The sequence below is a fragment of the Scyliorhinus torazame genome, chromosome 18, assembly GCF_047496885.1.
Source record: "Scyliorhinus torazame isolate Kashiwa2021f chromosome 18, sScyTor2.1, whole genome shotgun sequence".
NCBI classification, from domain to species: Eukaryota; Metazoa; Chordata; class Chondrichthyes; order Carcharhiniformes; family Scyliorhinidae; genus Scyliorhinus; species Scyliorhinus torazame.
Genome location: NC_092724.1, coordinates 22809391 through 22837005, shown reverse-complemented (window position 1 = coordinate 22837005; position 27615 = coordinate 22809391). Strand labels below are relative to the sequence as shown.

The 27615-nt window shown below is 56.9% G+C and overlaps 1 protein-coding gene across 1 annotated transcript in view; it reads right to left on the bottom strand.

The window, feature by feature from the left end:
• Positions 1–26612, bottom strand: part of tmem59l (transmembrane protein 59-like) — a 45559-nt gene extending 18947 nt beyond the window's left edge. Inside the window, exons 1-4 of the mRNA XM_072482374.1 lie at positions 26427–26612; positions 24541–24646; positions 18525–18619; positions 12915–13067 (exon numbers count right to left, since the gene is read on the bottom strand). Of these exons, the coding sequence (XP_072338475.1) occupies positions 12915–13067; positions 18525–18619; positions 24541–24646; positions 26427–26585 (513 nt within the window). The 5' untranslated portion in view covers positions 26586–26612. The remainder of the gene's footprint in view (positions 1–12914; positions 13068–18524; positions 18620–24540; positions 24647–26426) is intronic.
• Positions 26613–27615: the final 1003 nt, after the last annotated feature.

Sequence of the window (27615 nt, the reverse complement as noted above, 5' to 3'; positions counted from 1 at the left end):
GGGAGAGGGCGAGGGCGGGAGAGGGCGAGGGCGGGAGAGGGCGAGGGCGAGGGCGAGGGCGGAGGGCGAGGGCGAGGGCGAGGGCGAGGGCGAGGGCGAGGGCGGGCGAGGGCGAGGGCGGGCGAGGGCGGGCGAGGGCGAGGGCGGGCGAGGGCGAGGGCGGGCGAGGGCGAGGGCGGGCGAGGGCGAGGGCGGGCGAGGGCGAGGGCGGGCGAGGGCGAGGGCGGGCGAGGGCGAGGGCGAGGGCGGGCGAGGGCGAGGGCGGGCGAGGGCGAGGGCGGGCGAGGGCGAGGGCGGGCGAGGGCGAGGGCGGGCGAGGGCGAGGGCGGGCGAGGGCGAGGGCGGGCGAGGGCGAGGGCGGGCGAGGGCGAGGGCGGGCGAGGGCGAGGGCGGGCGAGGGCGAGGGCGGGCGAGGGCGGGCGAGGGCGAGGGCGGGCGAGGGCGAGGGCGGGCGAGGGCGAGGGCGGGCGAGGGCGAGGGCGGGCGAGGGCGAGGGCGGGCGAGGGCGAGGGCGGGCGAGGGCGAGGGCGGGAGAGGGCGAGGGCGGGAGAGGGCGAGGGCGGGAGAGGGCGAGGGCGGGAGAGGGCGAGGGCGGGAGAGGGCGAGGGCGGGAGAGGGCGAGGGCGGGAGAGGGCGAGGGCGGGAGAGGGCGAGGGCGGGAGAGGGCGAGGGCGGGAGAGGGCGAGGGCGGGAGAGGGCGAGGGCGGGAGAGGGCGAGGGCGGGAGAGGGCGAGGGCGGGAGAGGGCGAGGGCGGGAGAGCGAGGGCGGAGAGGGCGAGGGCGGGAGAGTGGGCGAGGGCGGGAGAGGGCGAGGGCGGGAGAGGGCGAGGGGCGGGAGAGGGCGAGGGCGGGAGAGGGCGAGGGCGGGAGAGGGCGAGGGCGGGAGAGGGCGAGGGCGGGAGAGGGCGAGGGCGGGAGAGGGCGAGGGCGGGAGAGGGCGAGGGCGGGAGAGGGCGAGGGCGGGAGAGGGCGAGGGCGGGAGAGGGCGAGGGCGGGAGAGGGCGAGGGCGGGAGAGGGCGAGGGCGGGAGAGGGCGAGGGCGGGAGAGGGCGAGGGCGGGAGAGGGGCGAGGGCGGGAGAGGGCGAGGGCGGGAGAGGGCGAGGGCCGAGAGGCGAGGCGGAGAGGGCGAGGGCGGAGAGGGCGAGGGCGGGAGAGGGCGAGGGCGGGGAGAGGGCGAGGGCGGGAGAGGGCGAGGGCGGGGAGAGGGCGAGGGCGGGAGAGGGCGAGGGCGGGAGAGGGCGAGGGCGGGAGAGGGCGAGGGCGGGAGAGGGCGAGGGCGGGAGAGGGCGAGGGCGGGAGAGGGCGAGGGCGGGAGGAGGGCGAGGGCGGGGAGAGGGCGAGGGCGGGAGAGGGCGAGGGCGGGAGAGGGCGAGGGCGGGAGAGGGCGAGGGCGGGAGAGGGGCGAGGGCGGGAGAGGGCGAGGGCGGGGAGAGGGCGAGGGCGGGAGAGGGCGAGGGGCGGGAGAGGGCGAGGGCGGGAGAGGGCGAGGGGCGGGAGAGGGCGAGGGCGGGAGAGGGCGAGGGCGGGAGAGGGGCGAGGGCGGGAGAGGGCGAGGGCGGGAGAGGGCGAGGGCGGGAGAGGGCGAGGGGCGGGAGAGGGCGAGGGCGGAGAGGGCGAGGGCGGGAGAGGGCGAGGGCGGGAAGAGGGCGAGGGCGGGAGAGGGCGAGGGCGGGAGAGGGCGAGGGCGGGAGAGGGCGAGGGCGGGAGAGGGCGAGGGCGGGAGAGGGCGAGGGCGGGAGAGGGCGAGGGCGGGAGAGGGCGAGGGCGGGAGAGGGCGAGGGCGGGAGAGGGCGAGGGCGGGAGAGGGCGAGGGCGGGAGAGGGCGAGGGCGGGAGAGGGCGAGGGCGGGAGAGGGCGAGGGCGGGAGAGGGCGGAGAGGGCGAGGGCGGGAGAGGGCGAGGGCGGGAGAGGGCGAGGGCGGGAGAGGGCGAGGGCGGGAGAGGGCCGAGGGCGGGAGAGGGCGAGGGCGGGAGAGGGCGAGGGCGGGAGAGGGCGAGGGCGGGAGAGGGCGAGGGCGGGAGAGGGCGAGGGCGGGAGAGGGCGAGGGCGGGAGAGGGCGAGGGCGGGAGAGGGCGAGGGCGGGAGAGGGCGAGGGCGGGAGAGGGCGAGGGCGGGAGAGGGCGAGGGCGGGAGAGGGCGAGGGCGGGAGAGGGCGAGGGCGGGAGAGGGCGAGGGCGGGAGAGGGCGAGGGCGGGAGAGGGCGAGGGCGGGAGAGGGCGAGGGCGGGAGAGGGCGAGGGCGGGAGAGGGCGAGGGCGGGAGAGGGCGAGGGGCGGGAGAGGGCGAGGGCGGGAGAGGGCGAGGGCGGGAGAGGGCGAGGGCGGGAGAGGGCGAGGGCGGGAGAGGGCGAGGGCGGGGAGAGGGCGAGGGCGGGAGAGGGCGAGGGCGGGAGAGGGCGAGGGCGGGAGAGGGCGAGGGCGGGAGAGGGCGAGGGCGGGAGAGGGCGAGGGCGGGAGAGGGCGAGGGCGGGAGAGGGCGAGGGCGGGAGAGGGCGAGGGCGGGAGAGGGCGAGGGCGGGAGAGGGCGAGGGCGGGAGAGGGCGAGGGCGGGAGAGGGCGAGGGCGGGAGAGGGCGAGGGCGGGAGAGGGCGAGGGCGGGAGAGGGCGAGGGCGGGAGAGGGCGAGGGCGGGAGAGGGCGAGGGCGGGAGAGGGCGAGGGCGGGAGAGGGCGAGGGCGGGAGAGGGCGAGGGCGGGAGAGGGCGAGGGCGGGAGAGGGCGAGGGCGGGAGAGGGCGAGGGCGGGAGAGGGCGAGGGCGGGAGAGGGCGAGGGCGGGAGAGGGCGAGGGCGAGGGCGGGAGAGGGCGAGGGCGGGAGAGGGCGAGGGCGGGAGAGGGGCGAGGGCGGGAGAGGGCGAGGGCGGGAGAGGGCGAGGGCGGGAGAGGGCGAGGGCGGGAGAGGGCGAGGGCGGGAGAGGGGCGAGGGCGGGAGAGGGCGAGGGCGGGAGAGGGCGAGGGCGGGAGAGGGCGAGGGGGCGGGAGAGGGCGAGGGCGGGAGAGGGCGAGGGCGGGAGAGGGCGAGGGCGGGAGCGGGGCGAGGGCGGGAGCGGGGCGAGGCCGGGAGAGGGCGAGGCCGGAGAGGGCGAGGCCGGGAGAGGGCGAGGGCCGGGGAGGGGGCGAGGCCGGGGAGGGGCGAGGCCGGGAGGGGGGCGAGGCCGGGAGGGGGCGAGGCCGGGAGGGGGCGAGGCCGGGAGGGGGCGAGGCCGGGAGAGGGCGAGGCGCGAGAGGGCGAGGGCGCGAGAGGGCGAGGGCAGCGAGAGGGCGAGGGCGCGAGAGGGCGAGGGCGCGAGAGGGCGAGGGCGCGAAGAGGGCGAGGGCGCGAGAGGGGCGAGGGCGCGAGAGGGCGAGGGGCGCGAGAGGGCGAGGGCGCGAGAGGGCGAGGGCGCGAGAGGGCGAGGGCGCGAGAGGGCGAGGGCAGCGAGAGGGCGAGGGCGCGAGAGGGCGAGGGCGCGAGAGGGCGAGGGGCCGAGAGGGCGAGGGCGCGAGAGGGCGAGGGCGCGAGAGGGCGAGGGGCCGCGGAGAGGGCCGAGGGCGGGAGAGGGCGAGGGCGGGAACGGGGCGGGGGGGGGGCGAGGGGGGCGGGAGAGGGCGAGGGCGGGAGAGGGCGGGAGAGGGCGAGGGCGGGAGAGGGCGGGAGAGGGCGAGGGCGCGAGAGGGGCGAGGGCGGCGAGAGGGCGAGGGCGCGAGAGGGCGAGGGCGCGAGAGGGCGAGGGGCGCGAGAGGGCGAGGGCGCGAGAGGGCGAGGGCGCGAGAGGGCGAGGGCGCGAGAGGGCGAGGGCGGGAGAGGGCGAGGGCGCGAGAGGGCGAGGGGCGCAGAGGGCGAGGGGCGCAGAGGGCGAGGGCGCGAGAGGGCGAGGGCGCGAGAGGGCGAGGGCGCGAGAGGGCGAGGGCGCGAGAGGGCGAGGGCGCGAGAGGGCGAGGGCGCGAGAGGGCGAGGGCGCGAGAGGGCGAGGGCGCGAGAGGGCGAGGGCGCGAGAGGGCGAGGGCGCGCGAGAGGGCGAGGGGCGCGAGAGGGCGAGGGCGCGAGAGGGCGAGGGCGGGAGAGGGCGAGGGCGGGAGAGTGCGAGGGTGGGAGAGTGCGAAGGCCGGACGAGCGGGCCAGGGTGCCAGGGCGGGAGGGGTGCGAGGCGGGTGCGTGAGAGAGAGCGAGGGAGGGGGGGATGGTGGGAAGGAGGGCGCATGGGGGAGTGAACGAGAGGAGTGTGTGGAGGGAGGGAGCGAGGGAGGGAATACGGGGAGGGAGGGAAGAGAGAGGGATGGGAGGTAGAGGTGAGGGGACTGAGCGAGGGAGAGAAGGCAGGGAATGAGGGTTGGACTGACGGGAGAGAGCAAAACATTTTATTGACCTATTTTTGGTTTTACAACGACAAAATAAACAACATACATTAGTCTATAAACATAGTGCAAAAAGCCTGCTTCCTCCCTTACGGATCCCACCCTTTATTAACCCCCCCTACTCTAATCTAAACGAACCACCCTCCCCCCCCCCCTTCTGCTGACGTTTTAATTTTCTGCAAAGAAGTTGACGAACGGTTGCCATTTCCGGGTGAACCCCTAACAGTGACCTTCTCAAGGCGACCTTTGATTTTCTCCAAACAGAGAAAGCTAGCCGTGTCCGATAGCCAGGTCTCCGACTTCGGGGGCTTTGAGTCCCTCCAAGCTAATAATATCCGTCTCCGGGCTACCAGGGAAGCAAAGGCCATAACGTCTGCCTCTTTCTCCTCCTGGATTCCCGGGTCTTCCGAGACCCCGAATATTACCACCTCCAGACTCAGCGCCACCCTTGTTTTTAACACCGTGGACATGACATCCGCAAACCCCTGCCAAAATCCCCTGAGCTTTGGTCATGTCCAAAACATGTGAACATGGTTCGCTGCCCCCCCCCCCCCCCCAAAACCTTGCGCACCTGTCCTCAACCCCAAAGAACCTGCTCATCAGGGCCACTGTCATGTGAGCCCCGTGAACAGCCTTGAACTGTGAATGGCTGAGCCTGGCACCTGTTGTGGACGCGTTGACTCTACTCAACGCCTCTGCCCAGAGACCATCGTCTATCTCTCCGCCCAACTCCTCCTCCTACTTGCGCTTCAGGTCCTCAGTCTGCATGTCCTCTGACCCCATGTGCTCCTTATAGATGTCGGAGACCTTCCCTTCTCCCACCCACACTCTGGCAACTACCCTATCCTGAATCTCCCTTGGTGGTAGGAGCGGGAAGGTTGAGACCTGCCTGCGTAGGAAGTCCCGCACCTGCAGCTACCTAAATTTGTTTCCCCTCGCCAATGCAAATTTCTCCTCCAGCTCCCTCAAACTAGGACAGCTCCCGTCCATAAACATATCCCCCATCCTCTCAAATCCTGCCCTCTGCCATCCTCCGAAACCCCCCTCCATCCTTCCCGGGGCAAACCGGTGATTGTTACAGATTGGGGACCAGACCGATGCTCTCTCCGCTCCCACATGTCTCCTCCATTGCCCCCAGACTGTCAGGGCTGCCACCACCACGGGGCTGGTGGAGTACTGTGCCGGCGGGAACGGCAGAGGCGCCGTTATCAACGCCCCCAAGCTGCTGCCCTTACATGATGCCGCCTCCATTCGCTCCCACACCGACCCTCCCCCCACCACCCACTTCCTGATCATGGCTATATTCGTTGCCCAATAGTAATTACTGAAGTTGGGCAGCGCCAGCCCGCCCTCTCCCTGGCTCCGCTCAATCACCCCCTGTTTTACTCGCGGGGTCTTGCCCGCCCATACAAAGTCAGTAATAACTTTGTTAACCCGTTTAAAAAAGGACCTCGGAATAAAGATGGGGAGACACTGAAACACGAACAGGAATCTCGGAAGGACCATCATCTTCACCGTCTGCACCCTCCCAGCCAGTGACAACGGGAGCGCGTCCCACCTCCGAAAATTGTCCTTCATTTGGTCCACAAGACGGGCCAGATTAAGTTTGTGTAACCGTTCCCATTCCCGCGCCACTTGGATGCCTAGATACCGAAAACTTCCCCCTACCACTCTAAACGGCAGCTCCCCCAGTTGTCTCTCCTGTACCCTTGCCTGGATCGCAAACATCTCACTTTTCCCCATATTTAGTTTGTACCCCAAAAACCGGCCAAATTCCCCAGAATCCTCATGATTTCTTCCATCCCCTCTGCTGGGTCCGATACGTACAGGAGCAGGTCGTCAGCGTAAAGCGAGACTCTGTGTTCCACTCCCCCCGGACCAATCCCTTCCAGCCCCTTGAAGCTCTCAGCATAATTGCCAGCAGCTCTATAGCTAGCGCGAACAACAGTGGTGAGAGGGGGCATCCCTGTCTCGTCCCCCGGTGTAGCCTAAAATAGCCCGATGTCCCATTCGTCCGTACGCTCGCCACAGGAGCCTGATACAGCAACCTGACCCAGTCAATAAAGCCCCGTCCAAATCTGAACCGTCCCAGTAACTCCCACAGATATTCCCATTCTACTCATTCAAAAGCCTTCTCTGCGTCCATTGCGACCACTACCTCCACCTCCCTACCTTCTGGGGGCATCATGATCGCATTCAGCAACCTTCTTACATTGGACACCAACTGCCTTCCCTTAACGAACCCCGTCTGGTCCTCCCCAATCATGTCCAGAACACAGTCTTCAATCCTAGAGAACAAGGTTTTAGCCAACAGTTTGGCGGCCACATTCAATAGGGATATCGGCCTGTAGGACCCACACAGCTCCGGATCCTTATCCCGCTTCAGAATCTGCGAGATCATGGCCTGTGACATCATCGTGGGAAGCACCCCTCTCTCCATTGCCTCATTGAATGTCCTCATCAACAGCGGCCCCAATATCCCAGCGAACTTTTTATAAAACTCTGCTGGGTACCCATCCGGCCCCGGGGCTTTACCCGACTGCATGGCCTTCAGCCCCTGCGCTATCTCTTCGATCCCAATCGGGGCCCCCAGCCCTTCTACCAGCTCCCCGTCCACCTTTGGGGAATTCAGCCCCCCGAGGAAGTGCCTCATCCCCTCTGGCCCCGGTGGGGGCACCGACCCATACAGCCTACTATAAAACTCCTTAAATGCCTTATTCACCCCTGCTGAGTCTCCCACCAGGTTCCTCTCTCCATCCTTTACTTTCCCTATCGCCGTGGCTGCCTCCCTCTTTCTAAGCTGCTGTGCAAGCATTCTGCTGGCCTTCTCTCCATGCTCATAAATCGCCCCCCTCGCCTTTCTCAGCTGCCCAACCGCCCTCCCTATGGTTAACAAGCCGAACTCCGCATGTGGCCTCCGCCGTTCCCTTAAAAGCCCTGCCTCTGTGGTCCCCGCATATCTCCTGTCGACCTGTAGTATCTCCTTTACCAGTCGGTCCGTCCCTGTCCTGTCTACCTTCTCCCTGTGGGCCCTGTATCGAGATCAGCTCCCCTCTAACCACCGTCTTCAGTGCCTCCCAGACCACCACTGCCGAAATTTCCCCCGTGTCACTGACCTCCAGGTAATTCTGAATACATTTTCTCAACCGCCCGCACACCTCCTCGTCCGCTAAAAGCCCCATGTCTAACCTCCAGTGCGGGTGCTGATTACTGTCGTTACTAACCTGTAGGTCAACCCAGTGCGGGGCATGGTCTGAGATTGTAATCGCCGAGTACCCCATGTCCACCACCCCCGTCAGTAGAGCTGTGCTCAGAATAAAGAAATCGATCCGGGAGTACACTTTATGCAAAGACGTGCAGGTTAGGTGGATTGGCCATAATAAAAGTGCTCTTAGTGACCAAGAAAGGTTAGGAGGGGTCATTGGGTTACGGGCATAGGGTGGAAGTGAGGGCAGAAGTGGGTCGGTGCAGACTCGATTGGCCGAATGGCCTCCTTGTGCACTGTATGTTCTATGTACTATGCACGTGTGAGTAGAAGGAAAACTCCTTCACTCTTGGCTGTCCAAAGCTCCATGGGTCCACGCCCCGCATCTGCTCCATGAACCCTTTTAGCTCCTTAGCCATTGCTGGCACCCTGCCCGTTTTTGAGCGTGACCAGTCTAACCCAGGGTCAATAACGGTGTTAAAGTCCCCTCACGTGACCAGTTTATGCGAAACCAGTTCCGGTATCTTCCCCAGCATCCTCTTTATAAACTCTACATCATCCCAGTTTGGCGCATACACATTCACTATTAGCACCTGCACCCCCTCCAGTTTCCCACTGACCATAATGTACCGGCCTCCCACATCCGAATCTATTCTTCCTGCCTCAAACACCGACCACTTGTTGATCAGAATCGCAACCCCCCTGGTCTTAGAGTCCAGTCCCGAATGAAAAACCTCTCCGACCCAACCTTTCCTTAACCTAATCTGGTCAGTTGCTCCAAGGTGCGTCTCCTGCAGCATTACCACGTCCGCCTTCAGTCCTCTCAAATGCGCGAACACGTGTGCCCTCTTGACCGGCCCATTGAGCCCTCTTACATTCCAGGTGATCAGTCTAGTTGGGGGGGGCTCATCGCCCCCCCCCCCCCCCTCCCCTCACTTTGCCGATCAGCCATTCCTTCTCTTGGGCCTGTTGCCAGCCCGTGCCCCACACCTCCACCGGCCAGCCCCCAAGCAGCCTCCACCCCCGGCCTCCTCACTGTCCCTCAGCAAAAGTCCCTCCCTCATCAGAAGAACATTTTCCCCCTCTCCCCCCCCCCCCCCCGCCCCCCCTAGTAACAGCACAAAATAAATCAGCCCCTTTGATAAGCCTAGCATCTGTTCACCCCCCACTACGCTTCCATAAACTAGCCCGCCCAGCTAGCTTGGTGGCCATCGCCCTTGGCGCCAGACAATCTCCCACCTATTGTTCGCTCCCCACCCGCTATGCTTAACATTTAACTGAAGTCTTTTGTAACTTGTGAGTCTTCATGCAGGGGCCGAGAAGTTATCTACTGGCAGCAGCTGAGGGAGGCAATTAGGGAAACTGGTTTGAACTGGTCTCTGCTCAGCCAGTCTCTTTGTTCAGATTCAGTCACGTTGTGTGACCAGCACTGAATGCAGCTTTGCGCAGAATGTGGATGTTTGGTGAGAAGAGGAAGTTTGTGAGGAGCGGAGGGACGTACTCCTTTGCTTTTCTCACATTTTCACCCTGTAGGAATTGGTTTGTGATGTTCCACAGGAGAGAAGGTGTGCTGCTGATGAGTATCTAGTGACTATCTGGTAAGTGGTCCAGGTCTATTTTCCAAAGGTTTAAATTTGTCCTGCAGATTGTGAGAAGATTAATTAATATCTTAAATAAAATAAATGTTGAATGAAATAATTAAGTAATAATGGCAGGACAGGTGTTGTGTCAAAGCTGCAGCATGTGGGAGCTCTGGGGTACTGGTGTTATCCAGGACAAGCACGTCTGCAGCAAGTCCAAAGATGTGCAGGTTAGGTGGATTGGCCATGCTAAATTGCCCTTCGTGTCCAAAATTGCCCTTAGTGTTGGGTGGGGTTACTGGGTTATGGGGATAGGGTGGAGGTGTTGACCTTGGGTAGGGTGCTCTTTCCAAGAGCCGGTGCAGACTCGATGGGCTGAATGGCCTCCTTCTGCACTGTAAATTCTATGAAAAATTCTATGAAAGTCTGTGGCTTGAGGAGCTTTGGCTCAGAGTCATTGAGCTGAAGTCTGAACTGCGGACACTGCGACACATCAGGAAGGATGACAGTTACCTGGATGCTTGGTGTCAGGAGACGGTCACACCCGTTAGGATAAAATAGGAGGGTGTGACTGCAGCTGAGGCAAGTGAGGTGACCCAGAGGGCAGGAGTGCAGGAGTGACAGCCTCTGCAATCGTCCAATGGGTTTGAGGTTCTTTCACCTTGTTTGGATGAGAGTGGGGTCTGCACACTGGATGTGTTGACTGGCCAGGGCACCGTGGTTCAGGAACCATTCAAGTGGGGGGAGCACATATGGTGGTAGTGGTAATAGGGGACAGTATAGGAAGGGGAGTTGACTCTGTTCCCTGTAGCAAAGAGCCAGAGTCCAGACAGCTGTGTTGCCTGCTGCCCGATTCCAGGGGTCGGAACATTTATTCAAGGCTGGACAAGAACCTGCAGTGGGATGGGGAGCATCATTGTCGTGGTCCATGTAAGTACCAACAACATAGGTAGATCGAGGAAAGCGAGAGTTTGAGGGGCTAAGCACTAAATTAACCAACAGAACCTCCAAGATTATAATCTCTGGATTGCTACCTGAGCCATGTGCAAATTGGCAAGGGTACTTAAAATTAGAGAGAACAATATGTGGCTCAAAGACTGATGTGGGAGAAGAGGGTTTCTGTTTGTGGGGCACTAGCATTAGTATTGGGAAAAGCTGGGGCTGTACCATTATGGGCGGCCTACATCGGAATTGTGCTGGGATCAGTGTTACTGTAAATTGCATAGCTAGGGGAGTAGAGAGGGCGTTAAACTAAATAGAGGGGGTGGGGTGGAGCGAAGCAACAAATAAGGTCAACGGGTAGAAAGGAAACATTAATGGCTCTTTACTTAAATGCACCTCGTATTCGGCACAAAATAAATGAATTAATGACACAAATTAAGGTTAACGGGTATGATCTTATAGTCATTACAGTGATGTGGTTACAAGGAGATCAAAGTTGGGGACTAAATGTTCAGGGGTTTGTGAGCTTTCGCAAGGACAGGTAGGAAGGAGGGTGGTGGGGTAGCTTTGTTAATACGAGATGGAATATATACTATAGCAAGAAATGATCTTGGATTGGAAGATTTAGAATCCATATAGGTGGCGGTCAGAAATCGCAAGGGGAAGACGACACTGGTGGGAGAGGTCTATAGGCCCACAAACAGTAGCTATGCTGTAGGACGAAGAATAAATCAGGAGATAATAAAGGCATGTAAAAAGAGGCAGCACTTTAATCATGGGTGACTTTAATCTTCATGCAGGTTGGGAAAATCAAATTGCTAGAGGTAGCCATGAGGAAGAATTCAGAGAATGTATTCTAGACAGTTTCCTAGAACAATATGTTGTGGTTCCAACTAGGGATCGGGCTTTTTTGGATCTGGCAATGAAAAATGAAAGAAAAAAATGAAAATGAAAATCGCTTATTGTCACGAGTAGGCTTCAATGAAGTTACTGTGAAAAGCCCCTAGTTGCCACATTCCGGTGCCTGTTCGGGGAGGCTGGTATGGGAATTGAACCGTGCTGCTGGCCTGCCTTGGTCTGCTTTAAAAGCCAGCGATTTAGCCCAGTGAGCTAAACCAGCCCCTACAATGTGTAATGAGGCAGGCATAATAAACAATCTCAGAGTAAAAGATCCTCGAGGAAACAGTGACCATAATATGTTAGAATTTGGCATTCAATTTGAGAGCGAGAAACTTGAGTCACAAACAACTGTACTTGTCTATGAGTATGGGGAGAAGGGCGTAAGTGGGCAGGTCAGTTTCAAAGAGAGGCTGCGATGAGGGAGATAGTTTGGGTGCGGGATAAGGTGGGAGAGTTGATGGTGGCTCTGGAACACATTAATAAAGTGTTTGAGGTGTTCTATAGGGACTTGTATAGGTCGGAGCCACCAGAGGAGGAGCGGGAGATGAGGGAGCTTCTGGGTGGGCTGGAGTGTCCGAGATTGGGAGAGGCAGTGAGGGCAGGGTTGGAGGAGCCGGCGGGGGGAGCAGGAGGTGAAGGTGGCGAATGGGAGGATGCAGGCAGGGAAGGCGGCTCGGCCCGGCAGGTTTCCGGTCAAATTTTATAGAAGATTCAAAGATAGGCTGGCACCGTTGAGGCTAGCACCGTTGAGGCTGGCACCGTCGATGGTGGGAATGACTGAGGATGCAGTGGGTAGGGGTGTCTTGCCACAAACAATGGGGCAGGCTTCCATCTCGCTGTTGTAAAGAAGGACAAGGATTTGGTGGCGTATGGACCGTATAGGCCCACTGTACCGTATAGGTATGGTGCTCTTTCCAAGAGCCGGTGCAGACTTGATGGGCCGAATGGCCTCCTTCTGCACTGTAAATTCTATGATAATCAACAAGGCACTAATTGGACCACACCTGGAATACTGTGAACAGTTTTGGTCTCCTTATCCAAGGGAAGATATACTGGCATTGGAGGCAGTCCAGAGAAGGTTCACGCGGATGATCCGGAGTCTGTAGGGATTTTCTTATAAGGAGAGATTGAGTAGGTTGGGCTGTACTCATAAGAGTTTAGAAGAATGAGAGGCTGGGCAGCACGGTGGCACAGTGGTTAGCACTGCTACCTCACAGCGCTGAGGACCCGGGTTCGATCTCGGTCCCGGGTCACTGTCCGTGTGGAGTTTACATATTCTCCCCGCGTCTGCGTGGGCCTCACACCCACAACCCAAAGATGTGCAGGGTAGGTGGATTGGCCACGCTAAATTGCCCCTTAATTAGAAAAAAAGAATTGGGTACTCTAAATTTAAAAAAAAAAATTTTAAAGAATGAGAGGCGATCTTATTGAGACATACCGGATTCTCAGGGGCTTGACAGGGTAGATGCTGAGAGGTTGTTTCCCTTTGTGGGAGAGTCGAGGACCAGGGGGCATAATCTCAGAGTAAGGGGTCACCCATCTATGACAGAGTTGAGGAGGGACTTCTTCTCTTAGAGGATGGTGAATCTGTGGAATTCTTTACCGCAGAGAGCTTTAGAAGCTGGGTCATTAAGTATGCTCAAGGCTGATATAGACAGATTTTTAATCAGTAAGGGAATTCGAGGGTTATGGGGATAAGGCGAGGAAATGGAGTTGAGGATTATCACACCCGATCAGTCATGATCTCATTGAATGGGGGAGCAGTGTCGATGGACCGAATGGCCTAGTTCTGCTCCTACGTCTTATGGAGAGGGGGAAGAGAGGCGACAAGAGTGAGGTGAACGAGAAGGCTGGGTTGGATAAGAGGGAGGGAGAAAGAGAGAAGGAAAGCAAAAGAGGGAGGACAGAGAAAGAGATGGAGGACAGAGAGAGAGACAAGCGCAATGATTGCTTTACCTGGAACACAACAACTTTGCCATCATCAGCCTGCAGATAGAAGGTCCAGGTGGAGGAGATGAAACTCTGAGCTGAGCTCACAATGTCATTGCACAGGGTGGATACATAGTCAAAGATGGAGATTGACGCGTCTTCAGGGGGTGTTGTCAGGAGCTAGAAAGAGGCAGGGAGAGACATCCTCCATCAAAATCTATTCTCAGCTTAACATAATAACTCTTTTCGAGCAAACCCATCGTTACGCCCGGTACTAAGCTGGACAGACTAGCTGCCTCAGCCTGATGTTGATCTCATCCAGGACACAGTAGGAAGAGCTTCAATTGGCCTCAGTGCACATGGCGGAGAAGGTCCAAGTCAAGAATGAATCTCGTCAGAGAGCACATGCCCGGTTAAAACAGGAACTGAAGGGCAGCACGGCGGTGCAGTGGTTAGCACTGCTGCCTCACGGCGCCGAGGTCCCAGGTTCACTGCCCATGTGGATTTTGCACATTCTCCCCGTGTTTGCGTGGGTTTCGTCCCCGCAGCCCAAAAGATGTGCAGCGTAGGTGGATTGGCCACGCTAAATTGCCCCTGAATTGGAAAAACTGAATTGGGTACACTAAATTATTTTTTTAAAACAGGAACTGTCCTCAGAAGTGATTCCCCCTAAAGTTGAACAGTCTGCTATCCAAACATCAGACATGAAGAATGACCACCTGGGTGGTCAGTGGAAGATGGACATACAACCTATAGGGGCAGTGAGTGTCCACCATTTAATTACAGCGTGGCTAACTGAAATCTACCCACCTTGGTTCAGTAACCCTCAATACTTTTACCCTACAAACACCTATGAGCTGTGTTCTTGATATTTATAGGGAGATGTTGGTTTAGTGGCAATGTCACTGAACTAGTGGTTCAGAGGCCCAGGCTAATGTCTTGGGGATTCGGGTTCAAATCCCACCACGGCAGCTGGTGGAATTTAAATTCAATTAATAAATATAGAAGCTAGTCTCATTAACGATAACCAGGAAACCATTATCGATTGTGGTAAAAATCCATCTGGTTCATTAAAGCCTTTTAGGGAGGGACATCTGCCCTCATTCCTGCTCTGGCCTACAGGTGACTCCAGACCCACAGCAAAGTGGTCAACTCTGAACTGCCCTCGGAAAAGGGAGCCCAGAGAGCTGGAAGCATGGCCACTGGAGGATCGCAAGGTTACAAAAAAAAAAAAAAAGAGGGCTGAATCAGAGGAACACAGAGATCTCGGTGAGGTGTGGGGCAGAGATAGGGTGGGGCAGAGATAGGGCAGGTCAAAATCAAGGAGGGAGTTGAACACAAAGATCAGAATTATCATGAGAGTGATATTCACTGAGCAATAACATCAGGCCCGAGCATTGTGTTTCACTGTAGGGGAGGGGAGAGAGGATGGGACTGCCTTGCAACACAGTCTTCACTACCAGCTGACCCCTGACTGAGGTTCTGAGTCCCAGGGAGCAGTCAGCTGGTCAGGAGCTCCTGGGGGGAAAGTCTGATTACTGGAGAAGTCTGATTACTGGATTAGCATCTTCCAAAAATCTTGTCTTTTTTATTCATTTACAGGATGTAGATATCGCTGGTTAGGCCAGCATTTGTTGCCCATCCCTATTTGCCCTTCAAAAGGTGGTGGTGAACCGCTGCAGTCCCCGAGGTGTAGGTACACCCATGGTGCTGTTAGGGAAGGAGTTCTAGGATTTTGACCCAGCGACAGTGAAGGAGCGACGATATATTTCCAAGTCAAGGTGGTGAGTGGCTTGATGGGGAACATCCTGGTGGTGGGGTCCCCATGTGTCTGTTGCCCTTCTCCTTCCAGATGGCAGTGGTTATGGGGTTGGAAGATGTTGTCTAAGGAACCTCGGTGAGTGAGTGCAGTGCATCTTGTAGATAGTACACACGGCTGCCACTGTTTGTTGCGGGTGGAGGGTTTGAATGTTTGTAGTAGGGCGAGCAATCCTGACTTGTGCCTTACACATGGTGGACAGGCTTTGGGGAGTTAGAAGGTGAGAAGTGCACTGCAGGGTTCCCAGCCTCTCACCTGCTCGTGTAGCCACACTATTTAAATAGCTAGTCCAGTTCAGTTTCTGATCACTGGGAGATTCAGCGATGGTAATGCTATTGAATGTCAAAAACAATGGTTACATTCTCTCTCGTTGGAGATGGTCATTGTCTGGCACTTGAAAGATATTGCCACTTGTCAGCCCAAGCCTATTAAACAAACAGCCTCCTGAGTAACACCTGGAAATCTGAACCATTGAGCATGGCTCTAAAGGTACAAGAACACAGCTGAGGGATTGTGATGTATTGGAGCTCGACAGGGTACCAAGTGTCAGAGAGCTGCCACAGTGACTTTCCACACTGAAACCTCTGCAGCTTGGACTTTCATTAAACACAGAGCGAACTAACAACAGGCCGGGCATTAACCGAAAACTCAGGCAGGGAATTAACGGACTGGGAGGTTACCTTACAAGTAGAGGAATAAAAAGACCCATTGCTTCAAACCCCACTGCAGAGACTTCAGAGAATGATAGGATCTCTATAGTGCAGAAGGAGGCCATTCGGCCCATCGAGTCTGCACCAATTCTCTGAATGTGCACCCTACCTAGGCCTACTCACCCGCAACCCCACCGTTTATAAAATCAATTTAGAGTACCCAATTAATCTTTTCCAATTAAGGGGCAATTTAGCGTGGCCAATCAACCTACCCTGCACATTTTTGGGTTGTGGGGGCGAAACCCACAGGGAGAATGTGCAAACTCCGCACAGACAGTGACCCTGAGCCGGGATCGAACCTGGGACCTCGGTGCCGTGAGGCAGCAGTGCTAACCACTGCGCTACCGTGCTGTCGTACCCGTAACCCCACCTAACCGTTGAGCATTACCATGGACAATCCACCTACCCACACTTCTTTGGACTGTGGTAGGAAAGCGGAGCACCCGGAGCAAACCCATGCAGACACGGGGGGAAAGTGAAAACTCCACACAGTTACAGAATGGTAACATAGTGGTTAGCACTATGGCTTCACAGCACCAGGGTCCCAGGTTCAATTCCCGGCTTGGGTCACTGTGCAGAGTCTGCATGTTCGAGGCTTACGTGGGTTTCCTCCGGGTGCTCTGGTTTCCTCCCACAAGTCCCGAAAGACATGCTGTTAGGTAATTTGGACATTCTGAATTCTCCCCTCATGTACCCGAACAGGCGCCGGAATGGGGCTTTTCACAGTAACTTCATTGCAGTGTTAATGTAAGCCTACTTGTGACAATAAAGAATATTATTATTACCCGAGGCTAGAATTGAACCCCGGACCCTGGCCCTGTGAGGCAGCAGTGCTAACCATTGTGACACCATGCTCCCTCACTTGAGCAAATAATCCAGACTGACATTCCCACTGCAGCACTGAGGGTGTGCTGCCCTGTCAGAGGGTCAGTACTGAGGGAGAGCTGCACTGTCAGAGGGTCAGTACTGAGGTAGTGCTGCACTGTCAGAGGGTCAGTACTGAGGGAGTGCTGCACTGTCACAGAGTCAGTACTGAGGGAGTGCTGCACTGTCAGAGGGTCAGTACTGAGGGAGTGCTGCACTGTCAGAGGGTCAGTACTGAGGGAGTGCTGCACTGTCAGAGGGTCAGTACTGAGGGAGTGCTGCACTGTCAGAGGGTCAGTACTGAGGTAGTGCTGCACTGTCAGAGGGTCAGTACTGAGGGAGTGCTGCACTGTCAGAGGGTCAGTACTGAGGTAGTGCTGCACTGTCAGAGGGTCAGTACTGAGGGAGTGTTGCACTGTCAGAGGGTCAGTACTGAGGGAGTGCTGCACTGTCAGAGGGTCAGTACTGAGGGAGTGCTGCACTGTCAGAGGGTCAGTACTGAGGTAGTGCTGCACTGTCAGAGGGTCAGTACTGAGGGAGTGCTGCACTGTCAGAGGGTCAGTACTGAGGTAGTGCTGCACTGTCAGAGGGTCAGTACTGAGGGAGTGTTGCACTGTCAGAGGGTCAGTACTGAGGGAGTGCTGCACTGTCAGAGGGTCAGTACTGAGGGAGTGCTGCACTGTCAGAGTGTCAGTACTGAGGGAGTGCTGCACTGTCAGAGGGTCAGTACTGAGGGAGTGCTGCACTGTCAGAGGGTCAGTACTGAGGTAGTGCTGCACTGTCAGAGGGTCAGTACTGAGGGAGTGTTGCACTGTCAGAGGGTCAGTACTGAGGGAGTGCTGCACTGTCAGAGGGTCAGTACTGAGGGAGTGCTGCACTGTCAGAGGGTCAGTACTGAGGGAGTGCTGCACTGTCAGAGGGTCAGTACTGAGGGAGTGCTGCACTGTCAGAGAGTCAGTACTGAGGGAGTGCTGCACTGTCAGAGGGTCAGGACTGAGGGAGTGCTGCACTGTCGGAGGGTAGGTACTGAGGGAATGCTGCACTGTCAGAGGGTCAGTACTGAGGGAGTGCTGCACTGTCAGAGGGTCAGTACTGAGGGAGTGCTGCACTGTCAGAGGGTCAGTACTGAGGGAGTGCTGCACTGTCAGAGGGTCAGTACTGAGGGAGTGCTGCACTGTCAGAGGGTCAGTACTGAGGTAGTGCTGCACTGTCAGAGGGTCAGTACTGAGGGAGTGCTGCACTGTCAGAGGGTCAGTACTGAGGTAGTGCTGCACTGTCAGAGGGTCAGTACTGAGGGAGTGTTGCACTGTCAGAGGGTCAGTACTGAGGGAGTGCTGCACTGTCAGAGGGTCAGTACTGAGGGAGTGCTGCACTGTCAGGGGTCAGTACTGAGGTAGTGCTGCACTGTCAGAGGGTCAGTACTGAGGGAGTGCTGCACTGTCAGAGGGTCAGTACTGAGGTAGTGCTGCACTGTCAGAGGGTCAGTACTGAGGGAGTGTTGCACTGTCAGAGGGTCAGTACTGAGGGAGTGCTGCACTGTCAGAGGGTCAGTACTGAGGGAGTGCTGCACTGTCAGAGGGTCAGTACTGAGGGAGTGCTGCACTGTCAGAGGGTCAGTACTGAGGGAGTGCTGCACTGTCAGAGGGTCAGTACTGAGGGAGTGCTGCACTGTCAGAGGGTCAGTACTGAGGGAGTGCTGCACTGTCGGAGGGTAGGTACTGAGGGAATGCTGCACTGTCAGAGGGTCAGTACTGAGGGAGTGCTGCACTGTCAGAGGGTCAGTACTGAGGGAGTGCTGCACTGTCGGAGGGTAGGTACTGAGGGAGTGTTGCAAGGTTGGAGGTGCCTTCTTTCATATGAAACATCAAATCATTAAATCGACATCCTACCTGGTGAACACTATTCCATTGCTACGTGTGGTATCCTGACCAGGTGGAAATGATGGAAGAATAATTCAGTTCACCCTGGCTGGCCCTTTATCTTATTTTATAAACAGTGACTAATATTCAAAAAGTACTTTTTTTGTCTGGAATGAATCTTGCGATGTCCTGAGATGGTGACAGAATGGCTGAACAGCGCCTCCTGCTGCCCCTCAAATCTGTCCACTCTCTGTCTTCCCCACCCCCCTGCCGTTTTGCCCATGTGTTTGAACAGGACAGTGGAATGTCCTCCAGCGTGTTCTTTCCTGTATAGCCACAACTCGCCCTTCTCGATGTGCCGCTCGCTGCCAGTGAGGGCCGTTACCTGCTTCTGTCTCTTCTCTGCCTCGAAGAACTGATCTCTGCAGCCAGTGTTGCAGCCGTACTGCTGCTCCATCTGAGTGTAAGCCTCCAAACATGCTGTAAACACAAGTACACACAATCAACGGTCGGACACTGGGAAGTACAGAGGACCAGAGGGGCCTTGGGGGTTACATGTCCTGACGGCAGCAGGACAGGTGGATAAGGTGGTTAAGTAGGCACATGGGATACTTGCCTGGGTTAGCCGAGGCATAGAATACAAGAGCAGGGATGTTATGGTGGAGCTGAATAAAGTCTGGTTAGACCACAGCTGGAGTACTGTGTTGTTCTGGTCTCTACACTGCAGGAAGGGTGTGATTGCACGAGAGAGGGCGCAGAGGAGATTTGCCAGGATGTTGCCTGGACTGGAGCGTTTCAGCTATGAAGAGAAGCTGGTTAGGCTGGGGTTGCTTTCCTTAGGAGCAGAGAAGACGGAGGGGGGAACTGATCGAGAGGTGCACAATTATGAGGGACATAGATAGGGTGGACAAAAATTCTTCTTTCCCCTTAGTAGAGGGTTCAATGACCAGGGGGCATAGATTGAAGGTAAGGGGCAGGAGATTTAGAGGGGATTTGATGAAAAATGGTTTCACTCAGAAGATGGAGGGAATTTGAAACTCTCTGCCCTGAAAGGGTGATAGAGACGGGAACCCTTGCAATATTTAAGAAGCATTTAGCCGAGCACTTGTTACTGTGGTTAGCACCGCGGCCTCACAGCGCCACGGGACCAGTTTCAACTGGGTAACTGTCAGTGTGGAGTTTGCACATCCTCCCCGTGTCTGCGTGGGTTTCCTCCGGGTGCTCTGGTGTCCTCCCACAGTCCAAAGATGTGGTTAGGTGAATTGGCCTTGATAAATTGCCCCTTAGGTGGGGTTACTGGGTCACGGAGGTTAGAGTAGGGATGTGGGTGTAGGTAGGGTGCTCCTTCAAATCGTCTGTGCAGATTCGATGGGCTGAATGGCCTCCTTCTGCCCTGTAGGGATTCTATGCATAGTAGGTGCTTGATGGACAGCACAGACACGATGTGCCGTAAAACTATTAGGGGCTGAATTCTCTACCCTGTGAAGCTGGAAACGTGAGTCATGATTGGGCAGTGATTGGGGGCGAAATTCTCCGGTATCAGCGCGGTGTCCGCCGACCGGCGCCAAAAACGGCGCAAATCAGTCGGGCATCGCGCCGCCCCAAAGGTGCGGAATCCTCCACATCTTGGGGGGCTGAGCCCTAACCTTGAGGGTCTAGGCCCGCGCCGGACTGATTTTCCGCCCTGCCAGCTGGCGGAATGCCCCGCCAGCTGGCGCGGAAAAGACATTGCCGGGCGGCGCATGCGCGGGAGCGTCAGCGGCCGCTCACGGCATCCCCGCGCATGCGCTGTGGAGGGGGTCTCTTCCGCCTCCGCCATGGTGGAGACCATGGCGAAGGCGGAAGGAAAAGAGTGCCCCCACGGCACAGGCCCGCCCGCGGATCGGTGGGCCCCGATCGCAGGCCAGGCCACCGTGGGGGCACCCCCCGGGGCCAGATCGCCCCGCGCCCCCCCCAGGACCCCGGAGCCCGCCCGCGCCGCCTTGCCCCGCCGGTAAGGTAGGTGGTTTAATCCACGCCGGCGGGACAGGCATTCTAGCAGCGGGACTTCGGCCCATCCGGGCCGGAGAATCGCGGGGGGGCGGGGGGGGGGGGTGCCCGCCAACCGGCGCGGCGCAATTCCCGCCCCCCGCCGAATCTCCGGTGCCAGAGAATTCGGCAACCGGCGGGGGCGGGATTCACGCCGGCCCCCGGCGATTCTCCGACCCTCTCGCCCTGGGTGTCTGGCAAAAAACTGATGTTCGCGCCCGGCGCTTTCCACTGCACAACCAGATGCCACCCTGCTGGCGGGATAACACACAGCCTACCCAGTGAGGAGACCCACAGTCTGGGGAAACAGGATAGGGACCACAGAGTCTATCAATGACACGCGTTACGGCAGCCACTGGTACTCCTGTTGACAGGGGTGGGTGGTGAGGATAGAGGCTCCCCACATCATAGGCTACTCTGATGGGGACCGTGGTCCAGTGTTGGAAGGCCACACATCGGAGGGGGGAGGGGCGGGGCGCTCATGAGGGGCAGCACGGTGGCACAGTGGTTAGCTTTGCTGCCTCACGGCGCCGAGGTCCCAGGTTCGATCCCGGCTCTGGGTCACTGTCCGTGTGGAGTTTGCACATTCTCCCCGTGTTTGCGTGGGTTTCGCCCCCACAACCCAAAGATGTGAATGGAGGTGGATTGGCCACGCTAAATTGTGATGCACAACATCACGCAGCAAAGGGGCGACATACTGGAGGAGGAAGAACGCCAGGCCTCATCGGACGAGGAGGATGAGGAGGGTGTCCAGGAAGAACCGAGTGTGGAGCCTGGTCTGGCAGGACAAGCCGTCCAACGTGGGCTCACGGGACAACCTCATCACCTCCAGATTTGCCAACTAGGAGGCCTGGCCACCGGAACTCCTGTCACCCTGTCCCACCTCTCCATACTCCCCCCCCCAACGTGGTGCCCCCTTCCCCATAACCACTCCTTCCCTGTCCCTCCTCCATTCACTGCACTTTCCCTGTCCGACTCCCATTCACTCCATCCCACCACCCCAGTTCCGCCTCCCCCTCCCAGGGTCCTACCAGCATCACTACAGAGTGCCGGCCCTAGGTTGGCAGTATCAGCGGGTCTTGTTCACGGGATGGAGGATGATGATGACTCGCTGTGGGATGTGCTCTGGAGCTCCTCATCGTTTGACAAAGTCTGACTCCTGCCATCAGGATCACCTTTCACTGTCTGCCCGGGTGATCACTACATGTGTGCTGGCCATTCCATCTCACAGGCCCACATATCCTTTGGGGAGGGGTGGTTATGAAAATGAAATGAAAATCGCTTATTGTCACAAGTAGGCTTCAAATGAAGTTACTGTGAAAAGCCCCTAGTCGCCACATTCCGGCGCCTGTTCGGGGAGGCTGGTACGGGAATTGAACCTGCGTTGCTGGCCTGCCTGGGTCTGCTTTCAATGCCAGCTATTTAGCCCACTGTGCTAAATCAGCCCCTCATGGAGGTGGTGAGGGGTGATGGGTCACTCATTGGGTAAGCTGTCCTACAATGCGGCCTCACGCTTCTGGCCCTGTTCCTTGCTGCCTCTGAGGATGACCCCAGGTGGACCCCAGGCCCTACCACGTGCCATCCTCCAACACCCACACCACCAACCTCCCCCCACCCAGCCCATCCCTCACTCCCTACAGTCAGAGGATTGAAGCAGGGCAGAATTTTGGTGGAAAGGTGTTTAATGGTGACTATGTATGTTATTGTGCCCTGACCCCTACCTATAACCTATGTGCTACACATGTGCCAACTTAAGTGGTGTCTAACTTTCTTATCTCTAGTGCTCTAATGCTCCTTTAATGTGTGACCCCAGACAGCATATCAGATGTGGAGGTGGCCTGCTGCGTATCTCACCCTCTGACCTCAAATGACTTTGGCGGCCGTCCTTCTGGAGGACCTGGATGGGCCCGGCTGACTTTCTGGTGCCACAGGTGACGGGGTGCCACCTTAGTCTGCCTGCATGAGGTACAAAAGTGTCAGGTGGGTGGTGGGGGGTATTCAGAAGCTCTGAGGTGTTCGAGCACCTCCCCTGTTTGTGGCACTGGCACGGGCCCCGTCACTTCCTCCTCCCTCGGGGTGCTCAGAAGTCCCCAGGTTACTCCACGGGACGGAGGCGAGGCCAGAGTGAGCTCCAGAGGCTCCACGGTCACCTGGCAGTGCCAGTCATGGAGGTCCATCCTTGTCTGAACCAGGGTCTCGATGCCCTCAACCATGAGGCACTGAGACTGCCCCATGAGCCATGCCCCTCACTGCCTCAGTCATGTCCCTCTGTGACTGGCTAGGGTCAGTCAGCACCCGGCCAATGCTCTCGCCACCCTCAGCCATGACCCTTTGTGACTGGACCAAACTCTGGTCCATGTGGGCCCAGGACATGTCTGCCTGTGACTGGGCTTCTCTATCCTGAGTCTCAGCTATCACCGCACAGTCTGCCCAAGCCTTTGACGTTTTGATCAATGGCTTTACCGCTGAAGCCACCCATTCAGTATTGGGCTGGGTGCCATGCATCGTTGGCAACATCTCCTGCACCTGAATGCGGTTGGACTCCTCCAGCTGCACCTGCAGGCGCTGGAAAGTTGCTGACACCCCGCCCTGTAGATCCTGGTTCTGCGTCTGCCTCTGTACCAGTGATGGGATCCTACTTTCCAGAAGCATAACACCTGTCCGGACTGCAGCTGCTTCCTGGGTTTGGTCAGCCCTCTGACCGCCCCTTCCCTCAGGAGACCCGACCTCCACCTGATGTGCTGCAGCATGTGTGACGTGCGCACCAGTAGGCAACCCAGGAGCTTCATCACTAAAATGTCCCACCGAGGGGATAGTCTCTGCGATGGTGGAGGGTGCAGGTGACAGCAGTGACAGAAATTTGGTGTCTTCCCCGGAGTGGTGCTCTGGGGTGTGCTGGGGATCTGACTGGGGGCGAGGTACCTCAGGGGCAATTTATCAAGGCCAATTCACCTAACCACATTAGGCCTGGCCTGACGGTGACCCTGCAAGACAAAAGACAAGGAAACATGATGAGATCGTGGGACGGAGTGGTCTGTGGGAGAGGGGTGACCGCTTGCTATCGGGCTCACTTGGTTCACGCATAACGACCTCCGCATCAAAGATAGTGCTCTCCTTAAGTTCGCCGGCTCTCTGCTTCATGTGGGTCAGAGCCCCGAGGTTCGGGATGCCCACTCCTTCCTGCTCCCGGCGATTATGGGCTGCCTTTTCCTCGGGGACACATAAAAGGAGACGGTGAGACGCATGGAGGCGAGGTACACGGGGGGGGGGGGGGGGGGGGTGGCATGTCTGTGCATGACACCTGGACAAAGAGGACATTACAGGTGTTGAGATTTGGTGCAGGGCGGGATGTAAAGGAGATACAGACAGGAGGGTTTTGATTGGCCTCTGGTGGATTGGGGGGTGATGCAAGGAGCGAGGGACTGGAGTGGTGCCAGGGGAATAGAGGTGGTGACTCACCCGAGCTGCCCTAAGAAGGTCATGCATCTTCCTCCCAGGCCTGGTTCACAATGCTGGGCCGGAACCTCCTGACCACCCTGGGGAAGAGGGTGCTCTGCCCTCTCCTGCACTGTCAAGCATTCTTTCGAGGTCTGAGTCCAGGAACCGGGTGGGAGGGCTCTTTGTGCAGCCATTTTCTTGTCTGGAATGAGAGTGGAATGGAGTGCATAATGTGCAGCTCCAGTTTGTCAAGCTCTCCAGCACCAATTCCGGTCCCAGCGAATCCGACTCCCGGCGGGAATGGGAACGGCTCGAGATTCACGCGAGCAGAGTGCTGGCCCATCAGCAGGTCCTGAATTGCTCCACCAATCGCGCTCCCAACGGGAAGGCGCTCCACATGCAATTCAGTCCCTGCATCAACACTTGTCTCCCAAAAGGGGAATCCTGTCCTATGACTATGATCACAATCTCTTTCTTTGGAAAGCCCCTACCCATCCCAAGAGGAAGGGTCCAGGTGGAAGCTGGGAGCCCAGGGTGAAGACTCATGGCCAATGAATTGATGGAAGAATAGTTCAGTATCAGGACAAGCTTGAACTTCATTCGGGTAGGCTGCATGGGGATGAAGCGTAGGTGATTCACGGAGAGCAGATTGGGGTGCTGGAGGGAGCAGAAGTTCAGAATTCGAAAATGAGAGCCATTCAGGGGCGATGTCAGGAAGCACAGGGGAGGGGAAATCTGGAACTCTCTTGGAAGTTTGGTATCTATCTGGGCTCTCTTGACACTCAACACGTGAGCAGAGTGCTGGCCCGTAACAGCCTCCCCGAACAAGCGCCGGAATGTGGCGACTAGGGGCTTTTCACAGTAACTTCATTTGAAGCCTACTTGTGACAATAAGCGATTTTCATTTCATTTTCAACACTGTCACCAATCCTTACCTGCCTCACACTCAGCCCTGGTGCTATTCAAGCGATTGATCCCATCCACAAACTGACAAATGGAGAACAGTCGACAGCCTCGTTGACAAGCACTCAACGGCGCCTCCTGTAGGAGAAATCAAAACACAAGGCAATGAATGAGAGAGTGTGGGCAGGTCAATCACTCATAACTGCCCCTCTTGTCTAGAAGTGACTGTTCAGCACTGTAAACCCTCGCAGTGTGGCACAGGACAATAAAAAATCATCACAATTAAATTCATCACTGATGGTTTTAGTTTGGTTGCACATTTTTATTATTTATAAACTAAAATCTGGCAAAACGCTCCGCTTGACTTTTTAAGATTTGTAACTCTGAGATGGGTTCTACAGGATCTGCAATTTGACTGGGGTACGGGTTCCACGCACACTGACTCTCACTGGGGTACAGGTTCCACTCACACTGACTCTCACTGGGGTACGGGTCCCACACCCACTGACTCTCACTGGGGTATGGGTTCCACACACACTGACTCTCATTGGGGTACGGGTCCCACACACACTGACTCTCACTGCGGTATGGGTTCCACACACACTGACTCTCATTGGGGTACGGGTCCCACACACACTGACTCTCACTGGGGTATGGGTCCCACACACACTGACTCTCACTGGGGTAAGGATTCCACACACACTGACTCTCACTGGGGTACGGGCTCCACACTCAGTGACTCTCACTGGGGTACAGGTCCCACACACACTGATTCTCACTGGGGTGCAGGTTCCACTCAACTACTGATACAAGCAGTTGTTCCTCGTGTAGATGCTGTAAATTGCCTGATAACTGGATGTTGAATTGTGATCACTACCCTTTGCTGCTCCATCATGGACAAACAGGTACTTCGCAGATGGTCAATCAGTTGTAACCCGTTTCTTCACTCCACCCAGACTAACATTGGTGTGGCAGACTGTTAACACAGCTGATGTCAGCTCTCTTAGGGCAAGCTGGCATTGAGTGTCCACTGTGCACAGCCCAGTACCATTGCACTGTTTGTACATTTCCAGGGGGACTATAGGGTTAACAATTCATGTACAAAACACATTGAAGGATTAAAAATAAGGTTTCACTCAGATTCTTAGAAAAATCAATCCCCCTAGTCGCTGCATCGCGGATTGGATTAAAACCAGACGTTAATGTTCCTCTGCCTATCAGGCGAAATGCAGAGCGATTATCGACCCTTCTCCATCCCCTGGCATGGAGACCAGATGGAAATCGGGTACCATTATATACACCTCGGGATCAATCTGTTCCACAGAGACAAGATGGGACCTGTGCTGCAGCTGGGGACAAACACACCCAACGCAATATGTGCAAACATTAACTGCAAAGCTTTGCAAATACCGGGCAATAAACATTGATGTGGAGATGCCGGCGTTGGACTGGGGTCAATAAACCCCAAACTCAATAAACATTGAGGTAATGATTTGAGAAATCGGATTGAAAACAGAAGAAACAGATCGCGGGGGGGGGGGGGGGGGGGGTAAGAATCAATCAACCCTCCCTCCCCTCCCCTCCTCCTCCCCTGACCATTCCCTCCCTCACACAGACATTTTCAGGGATTCAGTGGGAAATGGGTTGCAGCCTGCGGGAGATTCGCGTTACATTTCCTCCCTATTCAATTTCTGGCTGGTTCTTCCCAGACCCAAATGGCTAAATTCTGGGTCCATCGCCCAGTGTATCTCTCCCCCCCCCCCCCTCCCCCCTCATCCCTCCAGCTCTCCCCTCTCACTCTGTCCAATCTTCATTCATCCTCTTTTCCTCCAATCTATCTTCCTCCCCCCCCGTGTACATTTACAGCGAAGCCCCAGGGTCGCTCCGGTTGCTGCCCTTTGCCGAGCGGCTGCCTTACCCTGGGCTGGCCGGCCTGGGTGAAGGTTTCGCGGCACAGGCTCTGACACCGAGCCGTGTCCCCCAGGAGGCTGTCGAAGGGGTCGGTACCGGCTGGGCTGCAGGTGGCGGCCGCCGAGAGCAGCAGGAGAGCGGCGCGGATGCCGGCAGCCACTGCCATTGTTCCAGCGCAGAATGAGCCGGGCTGCAGGAGCCTGACGTCAGGAAGAGGCAGAGGGAGGGACAGAGCGGGGTAATAAATCCTGGAGTAATAAATACTGGGGTAATAAATTCTGGAGTAATAAATCCTGGGGCAATAAATACTGGGGTAATAAATGCTGGAGTAATAAATACTGGGGTAATAAATTCTGGAGTAATAAATACTGGGGCAATAAATACTGGGGTAATAAATCCTGGAGTAATAAATACTGGGGCAATAAATACTGGGGTAATAAATCCTGGGGTAATAAATCCTGGAGTAATAAATACTGGGGCAATAAATCCTGGGGCAATAAATACTGGGGTAATAAATCCTGGAGTAATAAATACTGGGGTAATAAATTCTGGAGTAATAAATACTGGGGCAATAAATACTGGGGTAATAAATCCTGGAGTAATAAATACTGGGGCAATAAATACTGGGGTAATAAATCCTGGGGTAATAAATCCTGGAGTAATAAATACTGGGGCAATAAATACTGGGATAATAAATACTGGGGCAATAAATCCTGGGGTAATAAATTCTGGGGTAATAAATCCTGGAGTAATAAATACTGGGGCAATAAATACTGGGGTAATAAATCCTGGGGTAATAAATCCTGGAGTAATAAATCCTGGGGTAATAAATCCTGGAGTAATAATACTGGGGCAATAGATACTGGGCAATAAATCCTGGGGTAATAAATCCTGGAGTAATAAATCCTGGGGTAATAAATCCTGGAGTAATAATACTGGGGCAATAGATATGGGCAATAAATCCTGGGATAATAAATCCTGGAGTAATAAATACTGGGGCAATAAATACTGGGACAATAGATACTGGGGCAATAAATCCTGCGGTAATAAATCCTGGAGTAATAAATACTGGGGTAATAAATCCTGGGGCAATAGATACTGGAGCAATAAATCCTGGGGTAATAGATACTGGGGTAATAAATCCTGGAGTAATAGATACTGGAGCAATAAATACTGGAGTAATAGATTCTGGGGCA